Below are 26,094 nucleotides of genomic sequence, written 5' to 3' on the forward strand. Positions count from 1 at the left end.
CATCTAAAGCCTCAAGGGCCTATTTTAGATTTAAGCTAGTTATTAATTTTTTTTAGTAATACCACTGTATATATCTTGTTGGTAAATAAATGTTTTTTTTTTTAGACATATCATTATATTTGATGCTGAGGGGAGAGATGTGCGACGCTTGCGTTGTACAATAATATAGGTATTCTCCTACAATGTACTTATGCTACAAGCAGGTTTATTAATAAAATAACAACTCACGTAGTGGTACAAGTTTGAAAGAATTACTGTGGTTAGATAACAGACCTGCGTTTTCTATACCTCGTAGGTAGACCGTACGTGAATTTCGTTTACTATTCTTGTCATACCCATATACATACTAAGGCCGGGATCATGGAAACGCTAAGAAAATAGCAGCCGATTCCGAAAAGCGGTGATTGATTGGCTACCAAGATCCAAGATCCCCAGATTTAACAGCTCCTAACTTTTTTTTCTATGAGGCTCTAAAAGAACGTGTCTATGCTAACCGGCCGATAAAATTTCAACAGTTATAATAAAATATCCGGGACACCGTAACAGAGGTAACGCCGGAAATGGACGAAATAGTGATGAATGAAAGAGTTTACTTCTGCCATGCAGCTAGAGGTGGCGATTAGGCAGATATTACTTTCCATTTGTAATTGCCAATTAATATATATTAATAAGGAGATACGTAATATTCTTCTTTTAAGGAGTAAAAAAAAGTAAATTGTAAGTAAAGTGTTCATCTAATTTTTCCACCCTGTATTAGTTTTCGTTGCTATAAATTGTTATATAAAGAAAATACAGCGAGTAGAAGTTTTACATGGTTTTACATACAATTTTTCTACTCGCTCTATTTTCTTTGTATTACAATTTTAAAATGAGAGCTTAACTTCGATTGTTAGGTTGAGCTTTTTGACTTTTAGTACTTAAGTCGAATATCGTAGTCTGATTTCGCTGAATGACCTCGGCGAGACAATACGTTTGTTTTGTAAAGAATGGATTTTTCAATAAAAATGTGAAAGGGACGTGAAAATAATATTATTTTCCGTGGGTAACAAAGACTAGCCGGAAAATTGAGGAAAATAACTGCAGTCCCCTGATTATTCCGACAGCTATAAAGAATGACTTTAGGGATGTAATCAGTAATTACTTTTTCCAACTCGATAGTTGATCGCCATTCCCGTGGGATAGTAATTACACGATATAACTAAGCCTTATGTTTTATTTGATCAAAATAGGCTATTTGTAATTAATAGTTATTATATAATAACATAAAATTTTCGCATTCCTTTTCCAGTCTTATATGGCCAGGCCTTTACGACGTCTTTGCGTGAAACATAAAATAGGATTCCATCTTCGCTTACTAAAAATAAAATAGGCAAGATATTCGTGGACAGATCTACTAAAATCGCACTCTCTCCGAACATTCCTGGTTCGCGCCGAGGATTTCCATATTAGAGTTGTTGAAAGAATAACGTGCTTATATATACAGGACGATTCTTTGAACGTAATACTTACAATATCAGCGTTTTCGATGTCATTTCTTGTCAACGTTACAGAATAATCTCACAAATTGAGTTAAAAAAAGACTCATTTGTTTAATATGAGAAGTATCATTTGCTATTAAGGCTGAAAAAGATAGGTATTTTTAAATATATTGTAGGGCATCCTAATTAAATGTAAATTTGCTTTCTGGAAGCCTCCTGTGTCATGTTTAATGTTAAAGCAGAAGCTAATTCTAGGAGCCCGCAATCAAATCAATTCCTAGGGACTTGGTTTAATTACGAAACTAACTAAGACTTGTAGGATCGAAACTTATGCCTGCGGGTTTAAAATGTAAACACACCCCAATAAAACCGTTTTATATGCAGGTCGTATTTCTGAAGAGGCAATCACCAGAAGTTACAACTGCGTGGCTGTTCATTTTATCTTAAATGAAAACAGATTATAGCGTCATACACACTGTAACTGCCTCTTATTGATTGCATTTGAACTGAATGAAATTGCTCCGTTATATTTTTCCAATAATCGGCATCAAACTGATTGGCTCGCCATTTATTCATCACATAGATGCAGAACAGTTTTACGAGTTGAAACATCAGTTGAACAATTCACTTGTATATACCACCTCAGCCTACTGTGTTAACCATGAAACACAGATAAAATAAATACAAATAAAATGAAAATCACATCCGAAAAACCTATCCAATACAACAAAAAATGGCCAGATGTCTAAGTAATAAATATAGAACTATTAAATATTTTTTCTACTCCAGCACTTAAATGTGTCAATTAAATGACTGACAGTGATATCTAAAGCAATGTCATTTGAATGCTTTGTCTATAGGCTCATAAGATGACTGCTAGCAGTCATATTATATATCACTGTTGCATAAACTACTAATTTAATATTATTTTTCAGTCTGATAAGTCTCAAGGCTTTTCTTATGAATCAGTAATTTCAAACACATTTATTACCAGTTGATGAGTCACATTTAAAACTTTAAATCGAGCCCAAGCAAAGTTTTGAAAGTTTTTATATTAAGTTCGTTTTTTAAATAGGTACTTATAAATATAAAGCGTAGCGTAAACATACTTATGTACAATACAATTTAAAAGTAATTATAATGAACGATAACGACGACAATAATTATAAGTAATAAACGATATTTCATAGGTAAATATTAGGTAAGTTTCTAGAGAGCCGTTGGCTGATTTACAAATACAACATTACGCAATAATTATTGCTCAATTGACGGTACACTTAGTTGAAAACTTCTTGACTAATCAAAATAAATAGCACATGATATATATTAACCGTACGTATAGGTACATTTGGAAGACCTATTTATCTAACGACACCCCACACCAAAAGATGGAAGCGAAGAAAAAAACATCCATCACTTTACCGTGTACCTAAACCGCAAAAAACAGCCTACAACAGAATTTAAAAGGTATAAACGTGTTTACTAGAAATAAATTACTTATTTATTTAAAAAAAAAAAACTGAAATTTAAACCTCGATAACATTTTATTTTTAGTACATATGAAAACTGAATGGTGAAGGCTGAACCTACTCACCCCGTTTTACGGTATAGTGTCTATAAGGGCTTTTGAAGAATGTTTGTTACCTATACTCTACAGTGAGATGCCCACTCGTTACTAAAACATAATTATGTATGTGCATATAAATGGCGGTCCCGACGTTGCGCAATCCAATTTCAAACCTGTTCAATTGCAATGTAGGTAAATACTTAGTTGGTTAATATTATTATGAAAAAGCTGGGGATGGTAGGTATTTGATACTGGAAACCGTTCTTTGTAGATTCTGTGGCTACTTTGAACACCAATGCTGAAGTTGGGCCTTAAGGCCCTGAAGTTAATCTGAGATAAATCAGATGAAGTTTTTAACAAGGTTGTTGAGATAAGTATACAGTGTGTAAATCCAATACGGGCGAATATTTAAACGGTGGTTAGCATAGGACCTAAAAAGTATATTGAGATAGATTTTACTTAGAAATGCATTGAAAATTTTAACCATACAAAATAATTCGGCCCGCAATGTAATACACCACACAAGTGACGGGCTACGAGCTTTTTAAAGTAACTGTCAACGCTTGTTGGCAGTTACTATAACAAGCCCGTATCTAGTAATGTCATGTCATCTTCTGTTTCTTAATGTTTGCAGTACATTGCTGCTCGGTACATGTGGAAAAAATTAATCACGGGGTCATAATTAAGTGTAACTTAAAAAAACATTTTAATTAATGATAAGACGGGTAAATTCTATATCTGGTTTAATTTATTGCCCGTATTAGACTTACACACTGTATATCATTGTTCAAAACTCAATTTAAGATTAAAGTATTTAAAAACTAGCTTAAATCTAAAATAGGCCCTTGAGGCATTGTATTTAATGACATTTAGACATTTTATTCTGTACAATAAATATTTTTACCCATGCGTACTCTTAGCCGAAACTATTATAGGGTAAAAGCACCAGTGGCCAGCCAGGTACCAGTGGTCAGCCTTTTGAGTCGTTTATTGGTCATAAATATCTGGTATATTCGTTTAAACAAATCGCCAGTACTCAAATAGGAGCTTTGATTCCTTATTGGTTAATACGTCACACGACAGGTGCGGTGAGGGAACGGGGGGAAGAAATATACTCGTTCATAGAGGTGCTGTTTGTCGACGAGTGCAATAGTGTCATGTCCGCCATATTTTTTACTGCACGTGGTGTTCCCTTAACAGGCAAGAAAAACTATGTTTTAATGTTAATAGTTATTGTTTTTGTTAATGACTGGTTTATTTATTAGTTTATCTATTAAATTGCATTATATTTGAATGAAAATATAAATATTTCACTTATAAATTGAGGGGGCTGGCCATTGGATAACACTTTTTTCCAAAGAATCCAGTGCCCAGCCCCCCACGGCTGACCTTTGGGTTATTCGTTTATTTCATTATTTTCGAACCAATGCGACCGTTAGGACCGTTAAATTTACATTTTCAAATTTAGTTAGGCATGCCCTAGTCAATTTAAAGTAAAACCCAGTAGTCAGCCGCATTTGAAATAACGTTTTAATGCGGCTGAGCACTGGGTTTCGCGGATCCAGTACTCAGCCATTGACCTTGCTTGGTACGTCGCCGCCAAAAATATGTCCACATTTTTAAAGCCTATCTCATTGAAATAAGGTTCAAAAGTGTATAGATATTTTTGACGTTAACTATACATAACTATCATTTTGCTTTTTCCTGGTCGGTATATGACTTTGTTTATTAATGATAATTATATAGATCTGCATAAACTCGATTAATTATTTTTTACCGAATACATACCTACTAGGAACATAATTATATATTACCTGATGTACCTCGTTAATTTTTGACGGATTAATTATTAGAAAATAAATATTGCGATTCTTAGTTTGCAAAAATAGTGTTAGTTAATTAAGTAATAGGTACTTAATTAAGTAACACTATTTTTGCAAACTAAGAATCGCAATATTTATTTTCTTGTCATAAGAATTGTATTGTACCTATAAGAAAAAAAAAATATTAGATAAGTAAACAAGTAGGTAAGTAATAAATATACATATGCAAAAAAATTATAAACTAAAATTAAAAACTACAACTAACTACAATAACTAAAATTATAAATAAAAAATAGATATTATAACATCGTTGATTTTGATATATGCAAAAAATTATAAACTAAATTTATAAACTACAACTAACTACAATAACGATAACAAAAATTATAAAGTAAAAATAAATATTGTAATATCGTTGATTTTGATTAAATATTAGTCATTTCGATCTAATTATTATGAATAGTTTATATAGGCTGAGTACTGGGTACACAGAGGCTGCTTACTGGATTTTGGAGGCTGACTACTGGAGAAAAGTGCCATTTTTTGTTTAAACTTAATTAGAGATATTATAAAGAGGATTGTTATTTTTTTAAATATTTTGTTTTAAAACTATGATAAACAATTGATCTAACCATGTCATTTGTTTAATTATCCGACTAATCCTGTAGAAATGCCGAACGTTCAAACTTAAAAAAGTCGTTATAAGGCTGACTACTGGTGCCTTTACCCTAATAAAGTTTTATTTAAAATATGTAACCAACAAAATAACTAGAATATTTAAGAAACAGGTATACAATTTGTTATGCAGATACATGTTAAAAAGGATTTTATTACCGAGTCATTTTATTTATTTTCTGTCAGATGTATAAGTACTAAGGAAATTTTATTAATATAAATTACTAAAAGACATAGAATATAAAACTAAAACTAACTACAATTATAATAACTAAAACTTGAGGCATTGTACCAAGGATGCTGGCGACATTTCCTCGCTGTATCGCAATGCTGATACGTTGTGCGAGGTAGCCGCCAGCTCTACAGATTAAAGTTAGTTCTTGTAAAACATGTTTCATCTGAAAAAATTAAAATAGGTAAATGGAATATTAGCCGCTCGACAAAGTGAGATTAGAATACGCACATGAATCATTTTACCAGCTTGAATTTTACAAATTTTGATACTAATTTCCATAAATTTCACGCCAACTTCTAGAATTGTTCTTTAAAATGTTGTTACACAAACGACTTTTTCTTTGTTTTGATAAATGTCAGCTATAAACAAGCAATTACCGTAATAATATTTCGTTTCCTTCACTTACCACAAATTATATTGGTGCTTGGTAAATAGGTAGGTAGGTAAATAACTAAGGTAAGCAGTTAAGTACAAATGCTTACCTACATAGTTTAGTACCTAGATAACTTTTTATAGGTACATATAATTGAACCTACCATACAAGACAAAGGGATCATATTATACGTGCTTATTTAAAACTAGCTTTTGCCCGCGACTTCGTCTGCGTGGAGTTAATTTGGGCAGCTTATTTTTACCCAATCTGCTTTTTATCGATTTCCCATACAAATTTCCACCCCCCTTCTCACCCCCTTAAAGGGTATTTCTGGGATATAAACTACCCTATATATGTCCTTCCCCGGGACTCAAACTATCCCCATACCAAATTACAACTACAAGACACATTTTCGCATTTATAATATTAGTATGGATATACCTACCATTTATAGCATATATAGGTACATATATTTAGACAGTCGATGAATTTGATAATAGGTACCAAGTCCATCCATCCCAATAGTAATAGCTACGGTTTACTTAATTGGCCCCGCTTGTAAGCTACAAATTAATCTAAATTACACGACGCCACATGTACCTATGTATAATCTACGGTATTCAATTCACGATCTCTATTTCCAAGTCGAGTAATTATGTCACATAGACACGCTTTTAAATACATACTGTGCCTTAAACTGTTTTTTCTACTCCCGTACTTTTATTTGTCATTTAATGGGTAGTGCACACACCTTTAAACCCCTGTCTTATAGTTGTCAAGACAAGTCTTTAGTCTATTCACCAAAAAAGTATTTGTGCATACACGCAGTATCTTTTTGGCACTTTTACGATACTTCGTGTAATCACCACTTAAAAATATTATATGGAATACATTGTTGCCAACCTAATTTTAATTGTCATTTCTGACAGATGAGTGAACCATAGACATGTTTTGGTTAAAGGTACGATTTTTTTTTCATCTTTATAGGGCTGTATCTCCTAAACCGTGCGTCGTAGCGCAAAAAGAATCAAATTTTTGTTCCCCTTTGAAACCAGTAATATTTAAAAAACACTAAAAACAAAAAAAAAGAAAGAAAAATGTTTATAAGGTTGTATCTCTTAAACCGTGCGTCGTAGCGCAAAAATATTAAAATGTTCATTCCTCTGTAAGAAACCCCTAATTAATACTAAAAAAAAAAAAACAAAAAAGAAATGAAAAGAAAAACAAAATAAAAAACTTTATAATGCTGTATCTCCTAAACCGTGCGTCGTAGCGCAAAAAGAATCAAATTTTCGTTCCCCATCAAGATACCCCTAAGTACCTAATATTTAAAAAAAACACAAAAAATGAAAAAAAAAGCAAGAAAAATATTTATAGGGCTGTACCTATCTCCTAAACCGTGCGTCGTAGCGCAATAATAATAAAATTTTCGTTCTCCTTAAGAATCCCACGCACTGAACAATCTATCACATTAATTTAGGACATGAAACAATCATCATCATCCATTTTTATTATTATTTCATTGCATTTCAAAGTAAGTGCTTGGTCGTAGAAAAAGTATTGTATGCAACGTTGTTTAACTGAGTCAAAAAATACTCGTGGCGTCTTTATATTAATTTATATAATGGTATTTTCGGCTTCGCCTCAAATTGTTACTCACGCCACTCGCCTTTTTTGACCCCTCTTAAACAACGGTTGCATAAAATACTATTTTGACAAGTTTTCCACCATATTAAAATATGACATTGATGCATTAAGATGAAATAGTTAGAGCCGTTTTCGAGATCCTCAAAATATATATATACATAAAATAAATAAATAATAAATAAATATACAAGAATTGCTCGTTTAAAGGTATAATATATAAGTTTATCATTCTAAAGCCCGTGAGTCTCTTACACGTGCAAGGATTGTTTTATTTTTCGCGAGATAATTTTAGTACCTACATACTACATCATTTACATAAACTTTACAAAGGGAATTTTGTGTCTGAACTTTAATAGACTCAATAATATTCAAATAAACAGAAATCCAGAGGCGCTACTATCCAGAATACTAAATTACAGCTAGTACCTACTCGGTTCAGGTAAGATTGTCTAATTATAATGGAGCTACGGTATTAAAATTTATCCTCCTCCTACGTGAACTTTTTTAAAGAAACTTGCTAATTATGTCCAAATAGAACTGTTCTTAATTAAGAACACTTTTGACGTGGTTTCTGTACTAGTTATGGGCATGAATTAGGTACCTATATTTATAATTAATTATTGGGTACGATAGGAATTGAGAACGATTTCAATTTATTAATAGATATAAGATATAATAAATAGGCCGCGTTAGTGCCGTAGCATATCACAACATTGTCTCAACAAAGATAGTTACTTATTTAGCAATCGGCTACCAAGAAAACTTTTCTCGTCCCTCGTCACAATACAAGCGCCACGGAAACATTTCATTCAAATTGCCAGATTACAGAAGATAGGATAGCAATTTATCTCATGCGTGTCTCAGGTGTAGCGAGGGTCCAACGCTTTTACATCGATATTCATATTATGTACGTCTTAGAGCACACGTGAGTCCACAAATGCTTGTCCGTCTCCGGGTATATGTAAATTAGGAATCGCTACATTCAAGACTGTTCCTTATCTTGATTGACATTTTCCTTAGGCGCTGTTCAATATGAACTTTAACTGCAATGTATGTATTACCAATGGTATGCTGATGTGAATTAATTTAAGTGTTAACTTTGTCGACGAAAAGCGCTTTCAGGCTACATGTGTAACTAATAATATTCATGTTGTTTTTTAACATCTAGGATATGTAAGGTTATAATAGTAAATTGTACAACATGAGCATTCAATACCCTGTAGCTGACACAAGGCATAGACCGATAAATAGAGAATAATAAAATGGGTATTTATACTCAAGTTATACATTTTGTTTTGCACTCTGCACGGTTGCTGAGTGCAAAACAAAATACTGTGAACACGAAGGCCGATCAGGCGAAACTTTACCCAGCTTACCTCCAGTCCAGACCCAAAATCCAATCGCAGCGCACACTCAGGTCCGAACCTATATACAGGCGGTATTCCACCAGTGTGCGGCAGATGTACAGAGCGGCCCAAGCATGATGAATAATCTTACTTGTGCCGCACACTTGTGGAATCCCACCTTAATCCAGTTTTCAAGTTCGAACTGTACGGGTAAATGGTCGCAGTTATTATTTCCACTTGATAGCGTGATAAAGTCGACGTGTCCCACTTTCTATCAAGCGGTGTTAAAAAGCGACAGTTGACAGTTGCTCTATCAGGTCGATAACAGATTCATCATAAGCCTGATCTGAGGGGTGCACAGAAAAGTTATATTAATATTTGTGGTTGTTTTATTATAATTTTATTCTTCGCTGAACTCTCTGGCTCATGCACGCTCCTTCGCTATGAAGAGCTTGCAGCACATGGTACTTTACCAACATACCTAGGTCATAAAAGAAAAATAGGGCATATGATCAGATGATTTCTGGACGACCCCTGTCCACACAAGTCATAACCAGACCAGACATTAGGCTAGATTATCCTTAAGTTTCCGTAACATAAAAGAAAACCTTGATTTTTCTTCGTGTACATATATGATACACCAACGATATATCTTCGTCTGTCACACACAATCTTAAATGAGGTAGATAACTAGGTACTTATACTAGTACTGTATATTAGCTTGAATCAGGTGATAAAAAATAAAAATTGCTCTCAACTTTTTTACATTTTTATTCATTCTTTTATGTAATCATCAGAGTTGTACAACTAAATAATCACAGTTGAAACAAACATAACTAGGTATCAATTATGTCTAAAACAATATGCGCACCGGCTCAGTGGCGAGCGCGGTCTCGCACCTTGTACTGAGTGCTCTGCCGTCGATGTACGTGTGCTTTGACAAGGCCTTCGCCGGTCAGCTTCGTAACGCAGCGAGACAATTGCATTGTTTTAAATACACTGAAACGCTAGAGAATATTTCTTTTCGCTGCGTTACGTTAACAACCGACAGAGACCACGAGTAAGGGAAGTTCGTAGAGCGCAGAGGTCGCGGCTGGCGCAGCTGTTACACACGTTAATCACGGCGCATAAATTGTGAATACCAGTTGCAGTCACATGCAATACGCGAGTCATAACTAAGCCATCGCCCGCAGCACCCACGACCGCGACCTCGGCGCCGAACGCTTCGGGAAACCGTGAAGGTACTACCGAGGACAGCAATGAGCTTCTAAACTGTCATACAATAGAACTTGCGAACTATGTAAACAAAAGTTACTAGTAATTTGACATTTAGTGTCAATTTTAGCATGGCGGTTTGTTTACATAGTTAGCAAGTTTTATTGAATGACATTTTATAAGATATGGGTGAGCGTAGATGAGCATTTCTCAAATAATTTGTACATTTCGATCACATCTTAGATTTCTATAAAAATTGGTTCTATAAAAAAAGGAAAGTTTCATACAAACTTTCTTGGACATTTTGGGAAATATGGTTGAAATTGTTCAGCTTCATGTACTTTACCAGCATACCAATTTTTATAGAAATCTAAGATGTGATCGAAATGTACAAATTATTTGAGAAATGCTCAGACACGCACCGTAGATAAGGTCAGAAAATTAAAAAGTCTCGTCCTGTTAATAAACAGTTCCAAAAAGCTTATAATTATTATATATTGTAAAAGGCTGAAATACAAAAACGGACTGAAAACACTATTTAGTAATTCGTTAATATGTATGATTACTGGCAGTGTAATGATAATGTAACTTAATAAAAATGATGCAGCTCTGTTTATTAAACTATATTGTAAGTATTCTTATATGAATAATAATTAACAAGAATTGCTTTAATATTATGTAGTTGAATGATATCTAGAAGTGTTCGTATCGTGTGCAAACTATAGGGTGGACTTAGAGTAAGGTATTCGAAGTCTATAATTAAATAACCGAATCTACAAAAATCTTAGGCTTTCAAACGCATAATAAAATCAGTCATTTTAACACAATTCAGTATATTCTAAAATGTACACTGATCGTTATTCGATGTCGAGGTGAGACAGTCTATGGAAACATTATTAGGTAGATATATTAATGTTATTATAAATTCTTAAAAATTAATCTTTAAATTAATGACTTCTAACGGTTCCCAATAACTCTCTCACATCAAAATCGTTAGAATAGAATTCTAGCACAACACTCTTAATTATTGATATTTTCCTAGGTGCGACTAAATTTATTTATGTAAATATACGAATAAATAAAGTGCAAACACTTAAGTCTACCATCATTAGCTGTATCCATAGGTTGCTTATAAATTGGCACAGTCCCATTCATATCCGCGCCTCGCACGCACACACTCACGCCGCTCGCAGCCGTCGCCTCCCGCACCACGCACGCACGCACGCAACGCAAAACTCTCTTCGAACCATGACTATGTATTCGTTACCTACTATTTCCAGATAACCTATTATTCGCTAATACTACACGGAGACGTTAGGAAAGGAACACCATAGTTACTGTACAGTTTATTTTCTCTTAAATTTATAGTTGAATTACAATAAGTTCCATATTTCGCTAGTATATTCAAGGGTAGTCGTGCCTAGTGTAACATTACATTATGTACATCCCTCGAAAATATTCCACGAGTCGAATGAGCGTTATAAACTCGATCGTCCGAATGGACACATTAATTAATTCAATCACTATTATAAAATATAACATATTCTTTCATTATTATAGTGATGTTATGCGGAAGGGCCATATTATTAAGTGGTATCACGTAAAGCTGTGGACTTACAAAATACTCGTATAAATTATTCACATGTATATAGCACACTATCTACAAACACCCACGACCCAGGTTCACGCTGGCCCTTCGGCAAAAATCCGCTTAACACAATAATTTCCAATACCTAAAATACTGACTCATAGTATGGCTAACTCGAATAAAAACTTATTTATCAAATATTTGGTGAAGATACGTTTACATTTCATAAAAAATGTCGCAATTAAATATCTAAAATGAGTACTTAAAGTTATTTTAACTACAAATAAAGTTGTATAAAATTGATAAGAATAATTAAGTCTGAGTGAGAGCCGAGATATTAATTAGTCCCGCACGTTTATTTACAAATGCGACTCCGCGGATACGGAGAGGAGATAAGCTCCAAAGATTACTGTACCTACTCGTACGTCTAGTACAAATGTACGCGACACCACACTCGTGTTTTCAATTGCATCTAGAACTATGAAGTAGGTAGTATGTCGGCAATACAGTTGTGCTAGCCGGATTGACTATGTCTTATTGTAGGGTGGGAGACAATTGACTAACGCGTGGCTCGCGCCGGCGCGGCGCCTACAGCTGCTCGTCCATGTCGGGCCCGTACATGTCGGCCAGCTTGTCGAAGCGGGGGCCCCACGCGCCCAGGTAGTCATACTCGTGCGTGTCGTCATCAGTACCTGCTGACAATATTGCTTATAAGTTTTAGGAGCCTAAAATTAATTAAAATTAATTAATTTTTGGTGCACTCATCACTACATAGTATGAAACAAAGTCGCTTCCCGCTGTTTGTCTCTCTGTCTGTCTGTATACTTAGATCTTTAAAACTATGCAACGGAGGAAGGTTTATGTATAATTTGTTAACCCGTGGCCTCAGACGTACGGGAAATTGATGAATTGATCGATCGCTCGCCTATGACGTTTCCTAAACAACATCGAGTGAGAACCCCTTGACTTGTATATATTGGAGACTATTGAGCCAAATTGTATTAATACATTTATCACATTTCACAGACAAATTTATTTGAAACGTACATATTTCGATGTATATGACACCGTAAGATTGTGAACCCGTTATTTTATAATCTAACGTAGGTTAGGTTAGGTTAGTTTATAATCTCCCTACCGTCAGTTTATAATTTAACTAGCGAGATTGAGAAACTGACGAGTGTTTACAATTTAACGGTGACATATATATTCTGAGGTACCTACCTACGAACCGTCGGTGGTGATATCGACTTCAAGCCAGCATACTCGGACTTGTTTAAAATAAATTCTGACAATCTCCATGGATGAAAGCGTTTGTCGGAGGTAAGTATTTATCTACAGCTCTCGTTCAAAATTGCAGTCTAATTGTTTTACATATTTTATAAACACATCTTTTTTTGTTATGTTATAAGAGAATGGTTAATACTTCTGACGCGTAGTATGATCCGCTTCTTTTGATGCTGACTGTACCTGTACGTACTTGTTATTTACATTGGGACCCGGATGAGCTTTTTCATGAAACGGCTGTTGATTTTGAAGGTTGACAGTCTTTATTTATTTATTCCTATACCTATATACATTATTATTTATTAGCAAACACCTGAAGGGCTCAGACAACCGTTAACGAATTGTTCAGAGAATGCCTAAATTACAGCAAAAATTAAATGCCAATCCCAAGAACGTGTTGCAAACATTGTAAATGTTTACTAGGTTGCTCATTAAAGTATTCGTAATCATAACGACAGCTAACGTTATTTTACTTATAAAAAATAAATAAATTCGCGTTTCGATAATTATGTTTTATTTAAAAAAATTACATGGGTCACAAAAATGACCATGGTCGTCGCACTGTGAATACATGAATTATTTTTTCTTTAAGCCAAACAAATGACGTCTGGTTTGCAAGAATTTTTTAGTTGATATTTTATTTTACTGAGCAATAGGTACTTAGTCAGATTCAAATATTCGTTTATTTTGCTTCAGTTGCCGTTGTAAGCTCACCTACAAAGCAAAAACCGTTTAATCTTGGCACACGAAAAGTCTTTTATAGGAATGGATATTACAGTCGCTTTTGTGTACAACTCGGAAATTGATTGCCAGTAGACCGGAACATACACAGACCAGGCCGCGTAGCCAACATGCAGAGATAGAGAAATACAAAACGATTCTATGGCGAAGCGATAGCGATTGTCACCTTGGCTAGGCCGCCAGGTAAGAACACCATGGAAATAAATAATTCTAAATTAAAAACGACGCTGGCCTCTATTTACGGTGCAGAGAGAAATCATAGTTATTGATAGAAAGAGAGAAATGAAGTCTAAAAAAATATTTGCCATGAGTAAGTTGAGGTGGGAATTATAGAGTTGTGCCGTTCTCGAGAAGGTGCTCCGTTTACTATTGAAAATATTCTCGAGCGGGAACATTCTCCAAACAAAACGGAGAACGTTCTCGAGAACAGCACAACTCTAGTGGGAATAGAGGGAAATAAAAAGTTTGAAGAGTATTACCGGAGGCGAGGCTGGAGAGCGAGCCCGCGGTGCTGCCGCCGCCCTCGTAAGCGTAGTTGCGCAGGTCGTCGAATGGCGGCGCGTTGGGGTCGCTGTCCGCGCGCCGCTTGTGCTCCTCGATGAACATGCCCACGTTGGTCTCGCCGGGCATCGACACGGGCCCCACGCCCACGCCCACACCCACTCCCATGGGCCCCACGCCGAGACCGACGCCCATTAGCGGATCTATTCAAAACAAACATTAAAATGCATAAGTCTTAGTGTTCTACTTCTACTAGGTATGAAGAGGTTGCAAAAAAGAGGTAATTGATCATTGTCATTATCAGACATAGGAGGCAAATTTTCTTGACAGGTAGGGACTTCCTATATCGATAAACTCAATTATCGATGCTCGTTCTATATACTAGTGATCACTCAAAGGTTTGCTTGTAAAAATATGTTTTTATTAAAAGTGTAAAAATCTAATAATTGATAATCGATCAATAAAGAGGTTGAGATAATATTGACTATTTTATAGTGCAATGTATTACGCCCTACATTTATACACCGTGTTTTTTTTGATTTCCGTTAATTTCAAGGGTGCATTCCTGAGCTTAAATCAAGTAACTTTCTCAAAGACACCGATATTCTAATTAACTCCATTTCGGAGATAATCAATATTTTATTTTTTTGCTATAAGGCCTTTACAAGCGTGTACACTTGCCTTAGGGCCGGTTTACATATTGATTAGTGTTTAGAATGAGTTCATACATTTGCTACTAAACTTAAGTACATTCTCGGTCGATCGATGTTCGAAATGACATTGATATGTCACAGATTTCAATTGTTTGGTTGAGTTAAATGTAATGCCCGTGTTACAACAACGCTATATGCTACATTTAATTAGTTTTTAAAGATAATATTTTTTTGTAAAAAAAGCAAAAAAAAAATATTATTTTTTAAACTAACTATGCCATTTAGTTCTCTTAAACGTACTTAACCATACCTCGAAGTTAAGGGAATTCAATAAAAACACGGTGTATAACCTAGCGATTATTTAAAATATGCTATGTGTGAATTTCATACTTGTCTTCAAAACAATACTTACAAAAACACACAATGTTGGGGGCGATCACTAGTATATAGAACGAGCATCGATAATTGAGTTTATCGATATAGGAAGTCCCTACCTGTCAAGAAAATTTGCCCCACGGATTCCTATGTCTGATGTCTGGTCATTATATTACGCGTAGTAAACGCAATGCATCCCACTTGTATCGATCTATAAAACGAACGAGATGCACTGGCGAGTCATGTTAAATTATTGACGTCAATTTGTAAGTTCGAATTAGCCTCCAGAGTGTACCTATTTATCGCTCTTTATAAAACTTTTTGAACTTCGTACTTCGGCAGATATTCCGATGGTTTGTAGGTCGTAACCTAATATATAAAAACCAGTACCTAACTAATTTAAAAACCATTTCGTATAAAAATATTGAACTGATAGAGTGCTCCCAGAAGACTACGAAATTAGTGATGGGTAGGACATCAATTTAAAATGAGTTTGTATGAGTACCTCATTTTCTAAAATGAGGTGTTACAATGTCTTACTTCAAATGAGGTGAGGTACTAGCATATTTTCAGCGTCAACTATTCAATTAATTCCAACAGCGGCAATTTTTTAAAGATGTATGAAAGCTGGCAGCGCTTACGCTTGTTGTCTTTCGTGTTTAATTGTTAATGTATTTTCGGTGGTGACGCGAAGCGATATTGAAGTACGCCGCGTGTCGGTCTCACTCCCTCTTTGGGTATTTCTAATTCATTGTTTCATTTTGAAAGGATTTTTGAGGGGTTCATGTCACAGAGAGGCGGTGAGTGGTACAAACTCAACGCATTTCTCGGTGGACCTTTTGTCGTTGCAATAAGGTTTGTAGTTCGGCAGTTGACAGTGTGGATCATTACTCGTTTCTTCATTTGAGACATTTGAGTTTACCTAGCGAGTGTATGAGTTTTGAGGGTCGCGGGACTCGCGAGTGAATTTGAACGGATAAGAGTTTTTTTGAAATTTGAAGTGTGTGAATGATTTGTGTGGCAAGAGGTGTTTGTGATGCGCGCGAGTAAATGAGTAAAATGAATAGAGGAGTGAAGTAAGACATTTTTGCGGTACGAAGTACTGCGACAAATTAACAAAATGAGTGGTACAAATGAGGTGCCTCACGAGTGAGCGACTCAACACTATAGGAAATGGCCGTTACAATTATTACCGTTGGTATTCTTTGTTATTATATTTATAAGACCCTGTATTTTATAATTGAGTAGGTTTTTCGTCATACGAAAAAATCTAAAAACAAATTAATTAAACTCGAAATAATTATTACCCTTGTCTATACTAATTACTTACGTTTAAATGTATTAAAACACTTCTTACTGATCTCGTACGAAATCAGTTCTTTAGATTTTTATTTACGAAGTACATTTGTGGTTTAGAATTGAATAAGCAATGTGGTGTCCCCCAATGAGCATACATCCGTTCCAATTTTCATAAAATATGTACTAGAGATTTCTTTCGAAGGATAACACTGACGGTTTTATTGTTATTGGCATTAATGCGTCGTTTTGATGGCAATGCAATAAGAATATATTCCCGTCAGCAAAAAAATATTTCCTTGGAGATTAACATAATCCATCACATAAATATAACGGCGGTTTTTTGGTTCATGCCAGAACGTCTATAGCTATTTAAAGTGTATAAATATTTATTTATTAAAAAATAATGGAGAAATTTTTATACCTATTCATTTCAGCGGGATTGCGATAAACAAATATATTATAATAAAAAAGCTCAAGATTAAGACTTACAAAAATGTTATAGGTTCTACTTTTTATAAAATAATATGTGTAATAAGGAAAACCTTTTTTACGAGAAAAGTATTTTTTTACTTTTCAAACCAATATAAGTAGGTAAAAAGGGTTCAGCTGGCGGATGAAGTAGGTTGTTTTGTGTACTTTCTAGTAATAGGCAGTAACCTTACGTAACGGACCTCTAGATGACGTCAGTGAAAAAATGTTACGCAGACCCTCTCAAGGTTCACTTTCGGCTTTTATGCAAAGCTTGTTTATTCGAACTTGATAAGCGCCTCTTCTCTTGTTCGGGTGCGGTCGAGGTTTTCGATAAATTCGCAGAAATCAAACGTTCATTTTAAAAGGAGTACCTAGCAGCAATAATCGATTGTAATAACCTATTTCTTATTTTGTTATTAATAATTACGATGGTAATTAATAAATAAATGTATTTTCTTTCTTTCTTTGTACATCCATATACCAGTATACCTATCAGATATAGAAATATAAAATATACACTAAAATTATCGATTTATCTATGTACCTAAAACAAATATGGCTGGTCATATCTTACATGGGAGTCTAACGAAGTATATAAAATACGAAGAAGCGTTTATTTCATCAGAGATAAAATAAGCATAGGTATAGCAATGGAAGCTGGAAAACAAAACGTTAATGGCGGACGAATACTACTAAGTACTAATTGCAATACCTAAACAATTATTCCAGTGTCAATACGTCGACAGCTATAAATAGTAAAATTAACGCTTACTTCAAGATCACTCTGACAGCCTCAATATCATTAAATGTCTGTGCACGACCTAAACTCTTGGTACTATTAGGTATAATCAAAATAGATAGGATAGAGATCAAAATTAAGTTTAAGTGAAATAATAATAATAATAATAGAAACGTAATAGAAACGTGGGCGTAATAGAAACTTACAGGGCAGTTTAGTCGGCGCGTGATCGGGCAGCGGGCCGCCTATGGGTATCTGCAGGGGCGTGATGTCGAAGGCCGTCATGTCATCCTCGCCGCCGCCCTCGTCGTCGTAGTTGATGATGTTCTCGCGCACGTCATCGTCGGGGCCCGGGTACTTAATGTGCGCCTCCCGACGCCGGTTGTATACCACGAACACTAGCACCAAGACTGCCGAACGGGATATACATTAAAATACTATTTCGCAAAAAATTGTTTTAGCAGTGACAGTTTCATAGTACTTGTAGTACTGTAACGCATACATAAGTAATTACGCATTAAGGTTATTGAACCTTTCTATTGAGAAAACCCACTGCGGCGCACGCCACGTACCAATGCGTGCCTCGAGGCCGAAATCCAAACAAATGTTCGATAACCCTTTGTGCGAAGTTATATTCTTTTTTGCAGTTTCAAAAATGCGTACTGCGTGGGCATAGCCACATTGAGCACACTAAAATTATATATTTACTTTTAAAAGTTAAAATCAATTCGTTTAGAAAAAATGGCTGGGGACATTACAGTAACTTACTAATCAGTACGCATTGCAGTATAATTCGATTCAAACTATAAAAGAATAGAAGGCGCCAAAGAAGAATACTAAGTAGCTCCAGCTTAATTCAGATCTCGAGAAAGGTTAAATTGAAGAAAAACTGTCTAATTTTTATATAACGTCTTCCGTCGCGGTATAATTAGGTAGGTAACCATTAATATTCTTTGAAATTTGAATATTACAAAAAGGCAAGTTAATTAAATAAGTCAAACGCGAAAATAGACTAATAATACCGACACGTTATACCTATTAAATATATTAAAACGGGTCTGCGCCGGTCCGCCAACACGTGCTCCCGTTGAAGATGTTCCTCGTTATGGAGCAAAACATGTCGAACAATTTTCGACTTACCATTGTGAGTGCCCCGTTTTAATAAAGGTATTTAATATGTGTCTCACGGAAGTTATGATATTAAAATTGACGCGTTATGTTGTACTATAGAAAGTTTTAGTAATACCTACAATGAAAACCGAATAATTCAGTATGCCCAGAGGTGGAACAGTAGATACAAACTTCCCTGTTTTCATTGCTTTGGACTAAAATTTGAACTACCTAAGAAAAACAGGAAGTTCCACTACGTAATAGTTTCAATAGCAAGATTAATCTGTTGACAAAATCCAAGAACAATAAGTTTCATTGTAAATGGGATAGTTTCTGCGTAGATCCGACCTCAATCCGAATATACACTAACTTTAAAGTCGCTTGCAGTCTCAATTTCTACGTTATTGTCGTAAAAGTAATATCACAAATTTCAATTGGCCATATATTTCCATGACAATTTTGCAGATATAGCCATTAAGCTTTTCGTTCTTTAGAGTGTTTCTATATTTACGACGGTACTGGTAATAATCGACCGTTAAATGATATCATTATGATATTGGAGAGGTGTTTAGTTGTCTCAATTTACCTAGGATATTAAACGTATGATCGGTGCCGTAAAATGAATTTTCCAATAATGTATTAAGGTCAGTTCTTTTAAATTTACAGTTCATTTACTAATTATTTGAATTTTGATTAAGCTAACGGTAATTTTGTTTTTTATAAATAAATTATTCAAATGGTATTTTTTTAAATTATATCACTAAATTGTTACGATATAAGAAACTTTTGAGTTAGTTTATTACATAATACCGTTAATAGTAGTTTTATATTATTAAATAATAGGTACATTAAAAGTTATGCAAACATACCAACAGCCATATTTTCTTTTTCATTTTATGGAAACTACTTACTAGATAACTAACGGTTGATGATTAATGATGATGTTAAAATAAAATTAAACAGCGCATATACATTTGTGTAGATTTTTTGCATGGAAAAATATGTTTATTCTCAAAATATCTAGACAAATTCATTGAGTTTCTGTTAAGTTCGTGCAAATAGCATTACAAGAATATATAGTATTTGTATTTTCACTTCATTAAAACTTGCATTACCTACTCGTTTTTTATACATAACTAATATAACACAAAAAAAATCAATTTAAAGTATCATGACGTCTAGACCCGATAGTCTTTTCCTACTTATCAAATGCATGTTGTCATTTATAAGCCTCATTAATCGTTTACACAATGAAGACCTATAAATGTTAAATCTCTAACATTGAAAAATCGAACTTAACAGGAACTTTGAATAATGTAAAAGCATGCATACTAATGAATAAATCTTACCCAAAAGCACAAACAAACAGACAATGATAGCTATAATGAAATCTCTGGAGGGCGTGATGAATCCAGAGGCGAGGAGTTCTAGTTCGCAGTCGTGGCCGGTGTAGCCCAGCGCGCAGCGGCAGTCGTAGCGGCGCGCCGGCTCGCGGTCCACGCACGTGCCCCCGTTCAGGCACGGGTTCGACATCAGGCACTCGTCCACGTTCACGCAGCCGTTGCCCGCTCGCGTAGACCCGCCGGGACACCTACACATCTAGCGCGTTACCGACCCGCCTTCGCTTGGGTAGCCGCGCGCACTGAGCCTCCGACCGACATGCACTACTCTAATCGCTAATACGACAACTATATGTACACAAAATACGTGATATATGTAATAATACTAGTAATGAATGGAAATGATGGTGCGTATATGGAAGTGCGATGGGAGTCTGCTAGTGGGACACGACACGTTGGTGCTCACTCATTATAATGAGAAGGCAGACGAGGATGGCCGCTAGCGCGCCCATGCTGAGCTTGAGCGTGCGGCCCTCCTGGATGAGCTCGCAGTTCTCGCCCCAGAACCCATCGGGGCAGAGGCAGCGGTAGAAGGGCTCGCGGTTCACGCAAGACCCTCCGTTGCGGCACGGGAAGTAGAGACACTCGTTCTTGTCTACGCAACCCTTCCCGTCGCTCGACAATACCAAACCTTCACCGCAACTACACACCACAGTATACGATATAGTCAAAACAATATATTCAATCGATAAACATATAAGTGTCTCGAAACATTGAGTAGTTTTTATTTTCAGAAATTGTAATACTAAGTGTAATTAATAAATCATAAATCATGTGTATCTCATAGAACGAAAAAATTAAACAACATACAAACGAACAGAAATGTAAATGAATATTTAGAATTTAAACGTGAAAACTCAGTAGGTAGATAAGGTAAGGTAGAATCATTTTGGGGCGAAACTCAGTGCGCGCAAAAGGTAAAGAAAATACAGTTACAAAAAATAAAAACAATATATAAATGTTGGTTTCACAGTACTTAAATAGAGTGAGTACTAATCGAATTTAAACTGTTGTGAGACATACTAACATTGAATAATTTTACGGTTCGCACTATTAGTGCTTGAGAAAGGAGACCTAGGCTCTCCGAAACATGTCGCGCGAGTGACTTAAAACAAGTGAGTCTAAACCGTAAAATTATTCAGAGTGAGTACTTCCTATATCGATACCCTAGTTCACCCTCATACTAAGTATGATGAAAATTTTGTTGCAATTAGTATCATAGTGCAATTCCAAAGGTCTTGGATATCCAGTAAGCAACAAATTTCAACCTCATACAAAAAATAATAATTATACAATAACAAGGAAATACCCCACAAAACCAATGGTCTTTAAAAATACAGAACTTGTACAATATAAGATTTATGATCACATTAAAATATGTAGTTGTAGTTAATAGTTAAATTAACATACATAGGTACATACTGACTTTCAAGCTACATTTTAATTACCACAGAAAAAAAAATAAACCGCCATTGTAAACCTGTCATATTAGCAAATTACGAGTATTAGTTACCACGTGCCGTAAATAAATTATGCGTAGTACCTACTATCCAAAATTTCTTTTATATATTCTGTAATAAAGTACATAAAAACTGCAATTATTCTTTTCAATGGCAATAGTTTTGTTTACTTTTTATTGTGAGAATTAAAATGAAATAGTTATTACCATAAAAATTAAGAAGAAAAAATAAATTAAAACGATGATATACTTACGTGCATTCATACTCGTTCCACAAGTCGACGCACACGAAAGGTTCATTACAGTGTACGTTGATGCAGGGGCTATTGGATGGGCAGTTTCTGTCGAGATTCCTTGCCATAGTTGCCTGACCCCACTGTGTTCCATTCATTGCTGGTGGTAAGGGCAAATGTTTGCCCTCCAATCTGATGTCGTCCAAGCAACCTTTTTGGAAATCGGCGTACACCTCAAACGTTCTAACTCCTGTATACTCCGCTTTACCTCCTGCATATACACCCTCTTGCTTATCTACAAGCAACCATTGGTGCCCTTCGAACGTAAACGTCTCGTTATATCTTCTCCCCTCGCCGCCGTCTATTTCCAAGGTGGCCGCACTTCCGTAGCGACTCACTCGGGCAATGTGCCATTGTCCATCGTCGACAGCAACAGAGTTGAGCCATACATCTCTTTCTTCAGTTCGTAGTGAGTTAAGGTTATATCGGAAATGTAGGCGAGCCTCTTTTACTTCAAGTATTCCGTATTCGCGATTATGTTGATCGCTGACCCTAAATAATTCACCATGAGGTTCACGGGTTCTAAAGCGCAATTGGATTTGCGTACTAAATCTATCTGGCTCAAAACTGAGAGCAAATTTCACATAGCTCTGTGGTCGGAAGCTAGTAGGTGTGGTAGGCAAATTACAAGACGGTCCTGTCCAGCCGGGTTGGCATTGGCATCTGGCTTCTGAAAAACTGCCGACACAAGTTCCGTGTTCCCAACACCTCGAAGTAGTATCGGCTTGATTACAAATTTCTTCTGTCTGTGGACAGCCCGCAACTGAGTTTCTGCTTAGGCCTGGGTGAGACAAGTCGTATAGTTTACTATTGTGAATTAGGTTTCGGATACATCCGTCAAATCCTTTACCAATTGGCATGTATTGCCAATGATAGTGAGTTGGATCGAAGTGTTCCATGTATAAACCACCAATCTGTAGCGGTCCATTAACATTTAAATACTCATTAAATGGTGGTATAGTTCCCATAGCTTGGCACGAGGAATCATCGAATTCTGGGGGTGTACCATCTTCCATCTCTTGAATATCGGCCGATTTGCAGTAATCAACTATCATTCGTACATTTTCAGTATCCCAGAAAATGTCAATTCGATGCCATTCGCCGTCGTCCAAAGTTTTCTTAGTTTTAACTCTTAGTTCTAAAGTACCAGAGCCAAAATCAATCAAGAGTCTGGGATTTCCTCTTTCTAATTCCACGGATATGAAATCGGATACCATGATTTCTTCTGGTTCAGGAGGAACGATAGGCCCATTATACAATAATACACCTTCTGATTTTCGCGTGATGAACTCGAAACTAAGATGAGAGCTATCACACATTTCTAAAGCGGGATACCAAGCCCAGCCAGTTCCACGGAAGCTTCTGGAAGTTTGTTGACAACGTGGTCCTGTATATCCAGGTGGGCACGAACAAGTTAGGCCGTACTTTCCTTCAATACACCTTCCACCATTATAACAAGGTGAGTTTCGGCACGTTTCTGCCTGAGTGAAGTTTCTAGCGCCACATGTGCATTCAGCAATTACATCTACTCTAACGCCGACTAAAGCAGTCTTATTAGCGTTAACCATGTATGGCAAATTACTAATATCCAAAACATTAGTACATGATCCTTCGCACATTTGATTTTCATAGAGACACTCATCAATACCCACCATCGTTATGTTTATACCTACAGCTCTTTCGATTTCCTCTCTATGCATGAGAACGATGCCGTTTAGCCGGATGGGTTTGTAATAATGAGCTCCATGTGCTGCAAATCGGATATCAGTCACAGGAGGATGTTTCTTTCTAAGTTGAACACTAAAAATGTCGATGTTCTCACGTTCCGTGTTTAGTAAATCTGCTAATTTATCTTTGAATATTTCCAATTTACTCCGTGAAACGCTTAATGTCTTGTAATTCCAGACTCTGATAAAGTCCTCGTCAGATATTCCCGATATTCTTATTGATCCCGAATTGATTATAGCATCATGTGATATTTCTTTAACATACACCGTTACATTAGCCGGTACATCGGTTTGTGTATGTTTCCTGTCATACACTTTAAACTGCAAATTATAACGGCCTTCTCTAGTTTTATGCTTCATTTGGATCATTCCCGTTTCCTCATTTAATGTGAAATTTGGGTGTTCTGTGCTCTCCCAGAAGAATTTCTTGTCTGGCAAATCCCAATCGTCCAGATCATAAACATATACTCGACCGATTTCGGTATCAGGTGCTTGTCCTTGGTAATTATACACAAGGATATCTTTCGAACCTGGCTGCATCTTATTATCATTTACATCACCGATAACAACTGTAAGCGTACTTGTGCCAGTCATGGCTGGATTTCCATGGTCTTTAATAATGATGGGAATAAGGTATTCTTTTTGTTGTTCTCTATCGAAGGAGCGTAAAGAAGAAACTATTGCCATACCATCACCGTTGGCACCCTTTTGATCCTGTTCAACTTTGAATGACGCTCTTATTATGTCATCTGCACCAGGATCCAGCCTGAATTGAAAAGGTGGACCATTACTTTTTGATCTATCATCATCATCGGTAGCCAAAATTTCTGCAACTTTCTTAGGTGTTATGTGCTCTGTAAGTACTGGTCTGTAATCCTTCAAGAAGGTAGGTGCGTTATCATTTATGTCTTGGACGATTACTGTTAATGTCGCAGTTGCTGTTCTAGGTGGGACACCGTCATCTATGGCCAAAATTTTAACTTGATGACGTGGTGTATCTTCTCTGTCCAAGGACCTTTGTATGCTAACGGTTCCTTCTTGGTTTATAGAGAACTGTCGTTTCCGATCTGAAGATCGGTCAATAGCATATGACACCTTACTTTTTCCACCTTGGTCAGGGTCAGTAGCTTTGAACGTTTCTAAACTCTTACCAACTTCAGCATTTTCATATACAGATACTTCTATGTTAGCCCTTTCAAATTGTGGTTTATTGTCATTAATATCTCTTAGTTTAACTACAACCCAAGAATATGCTACGTGGTATTTATCGTTGTCATTATCTTCACCTTTATCATTTACTTGAATCCTAAATCTAAAGCCATTGCTTTGCAATTGGTCTTCATAATCTAAAGGTTGCACTATCTTTAATGATCCAGTACCGTCATTGTTTCTAACCATAGTGAACTTATCGGCACCATATCCGCTGTTTTCAATAACTTTATATTGAAATTTATTTGTCTCATCTTCATCATGAACGGTCACAGTCAGGATGGGCATCTCAGGAAGATTTGTCCCATCAGTTTCATCCACTTCTGTGAACCACTCGTCTTTGGTGAACTGAGGTGGCATATCGTTGATATCTTTTACTCTAATAGAGGCAGTACCCGTGCCCTTTAACCCCCCTCCGTCTGACGCAACTATTTGTATAGAATAATCTGGAGTCCTTTCTCGATCCAAACAACACACTGCCGTTTTAATTACACCTGTTTCGGGCTCAATTTCAAAAATGGGTGACCCTGTTTCTTCTTCGATCACATTTTTTTCAATGGAATACCATAATTTGGCATTATTACTTTCGGCTGGATCATCATAATCTATCGCTGTCATTGTCATAACAACCATACCAGCTGTGCCATTTTCCGTAACGTTGCCAAAATATACCCCTTGAGGGAAAATAGGTGCATTATCATTTATGTCTTTAAGATTGACTTGGACATCAGCGTAACCTACAAGTCCTTCGCCTCCTTCATCTTGCGCAAAAACTGTAAATCTCCACTGCGGCCTTCCATTTGGTTGATCTCGATCTAAAGGCTGTAAAAAAATAAGTGTACTATAGATTTCGTATAATGAAAACTTTAAAATTTATGTAAAA

At 35.8% G+C, this 26,094-nt stretch overlaps 1 protein-coding gene and 1 long non-coding RNA gene across 8 annotated transcripts in view; both read right to left on the minus strand.

The window, feature by feature from the left end:
• Positions 1 to 9,897: 9,897 nt before the first annotated feature.
• LOC134648468 (uncharacterized) lies at positions 9,898 to 10,566 on the minus strand. Its single transcript, XR_010096893.1, has 2 exons — positions 10,533 to 10,566; positions 9,898 to 10,411 (listed from the first exon to the last, which is right to left on the minus strand). It is a non-coding gene; the product is annotated as an uncharacterized LOC134648468 (long non-coding RNA).
• A 460-nt stretch (positions 10,567 to 11,026) lies between these two features.
• Positions 11,027 to 26,094, minus strand: part of LOC134647952 (neural-cadherin-like) — a 297,639-nt gene continuing 282,571 nt past the window's right edge. For 4 of the 7 annotated variants that reach the window (XM_063502340.1, XM_063502341.1, XM_063502342.1 and 1 more), the window contains 5 exons: positions 22,237 to 26,033; positions 20,473 to 20,714; positions 18,220 to 18,423; positions 14,455 to 14,679; positions 11,027 to 12,642 (listed from right to left, as the gene is read on the minus strand). In XM_063502340.1, coding sequence (XP_063358410.1) covers positions 12,536 to 12,642; positions 14,455 to 14,679; positions 18,220 to 18,423; positions 20,473 to 20,714; positions 22,237 to 26,033 — 4,575 coding nt within the window. In that variant the 3' untranslated portion in view covers positions 11,027 to 12,535. Of the gene's footprint in view, positions 12,643 to 14,454; positions 14,680 to 18,219; positions 18,424 to 20,472; positions 20,715 to 20,929; positions 21,166 to 22,236; positions 26,034 to 26,094 lie in introns of all 7 variants that reach the window. The other 3 variants (XM_063502344.1, XM_063502345.1, XM_063502346.1) reach the window with 3 other exon arrangements.

This window comes from Cydia amplana, chromosome 5 (assembly GCF_948474715.1).
Source record: "Cydia amplana chromosome 5, ilCydAmpl1.1, whole genome shotgun sequence".
NCBI lineage: Eukaryota > Metazoa > Arthropoda > Insecta > Lepidoptera > Tortricidae > Cydia > Cydia amplana.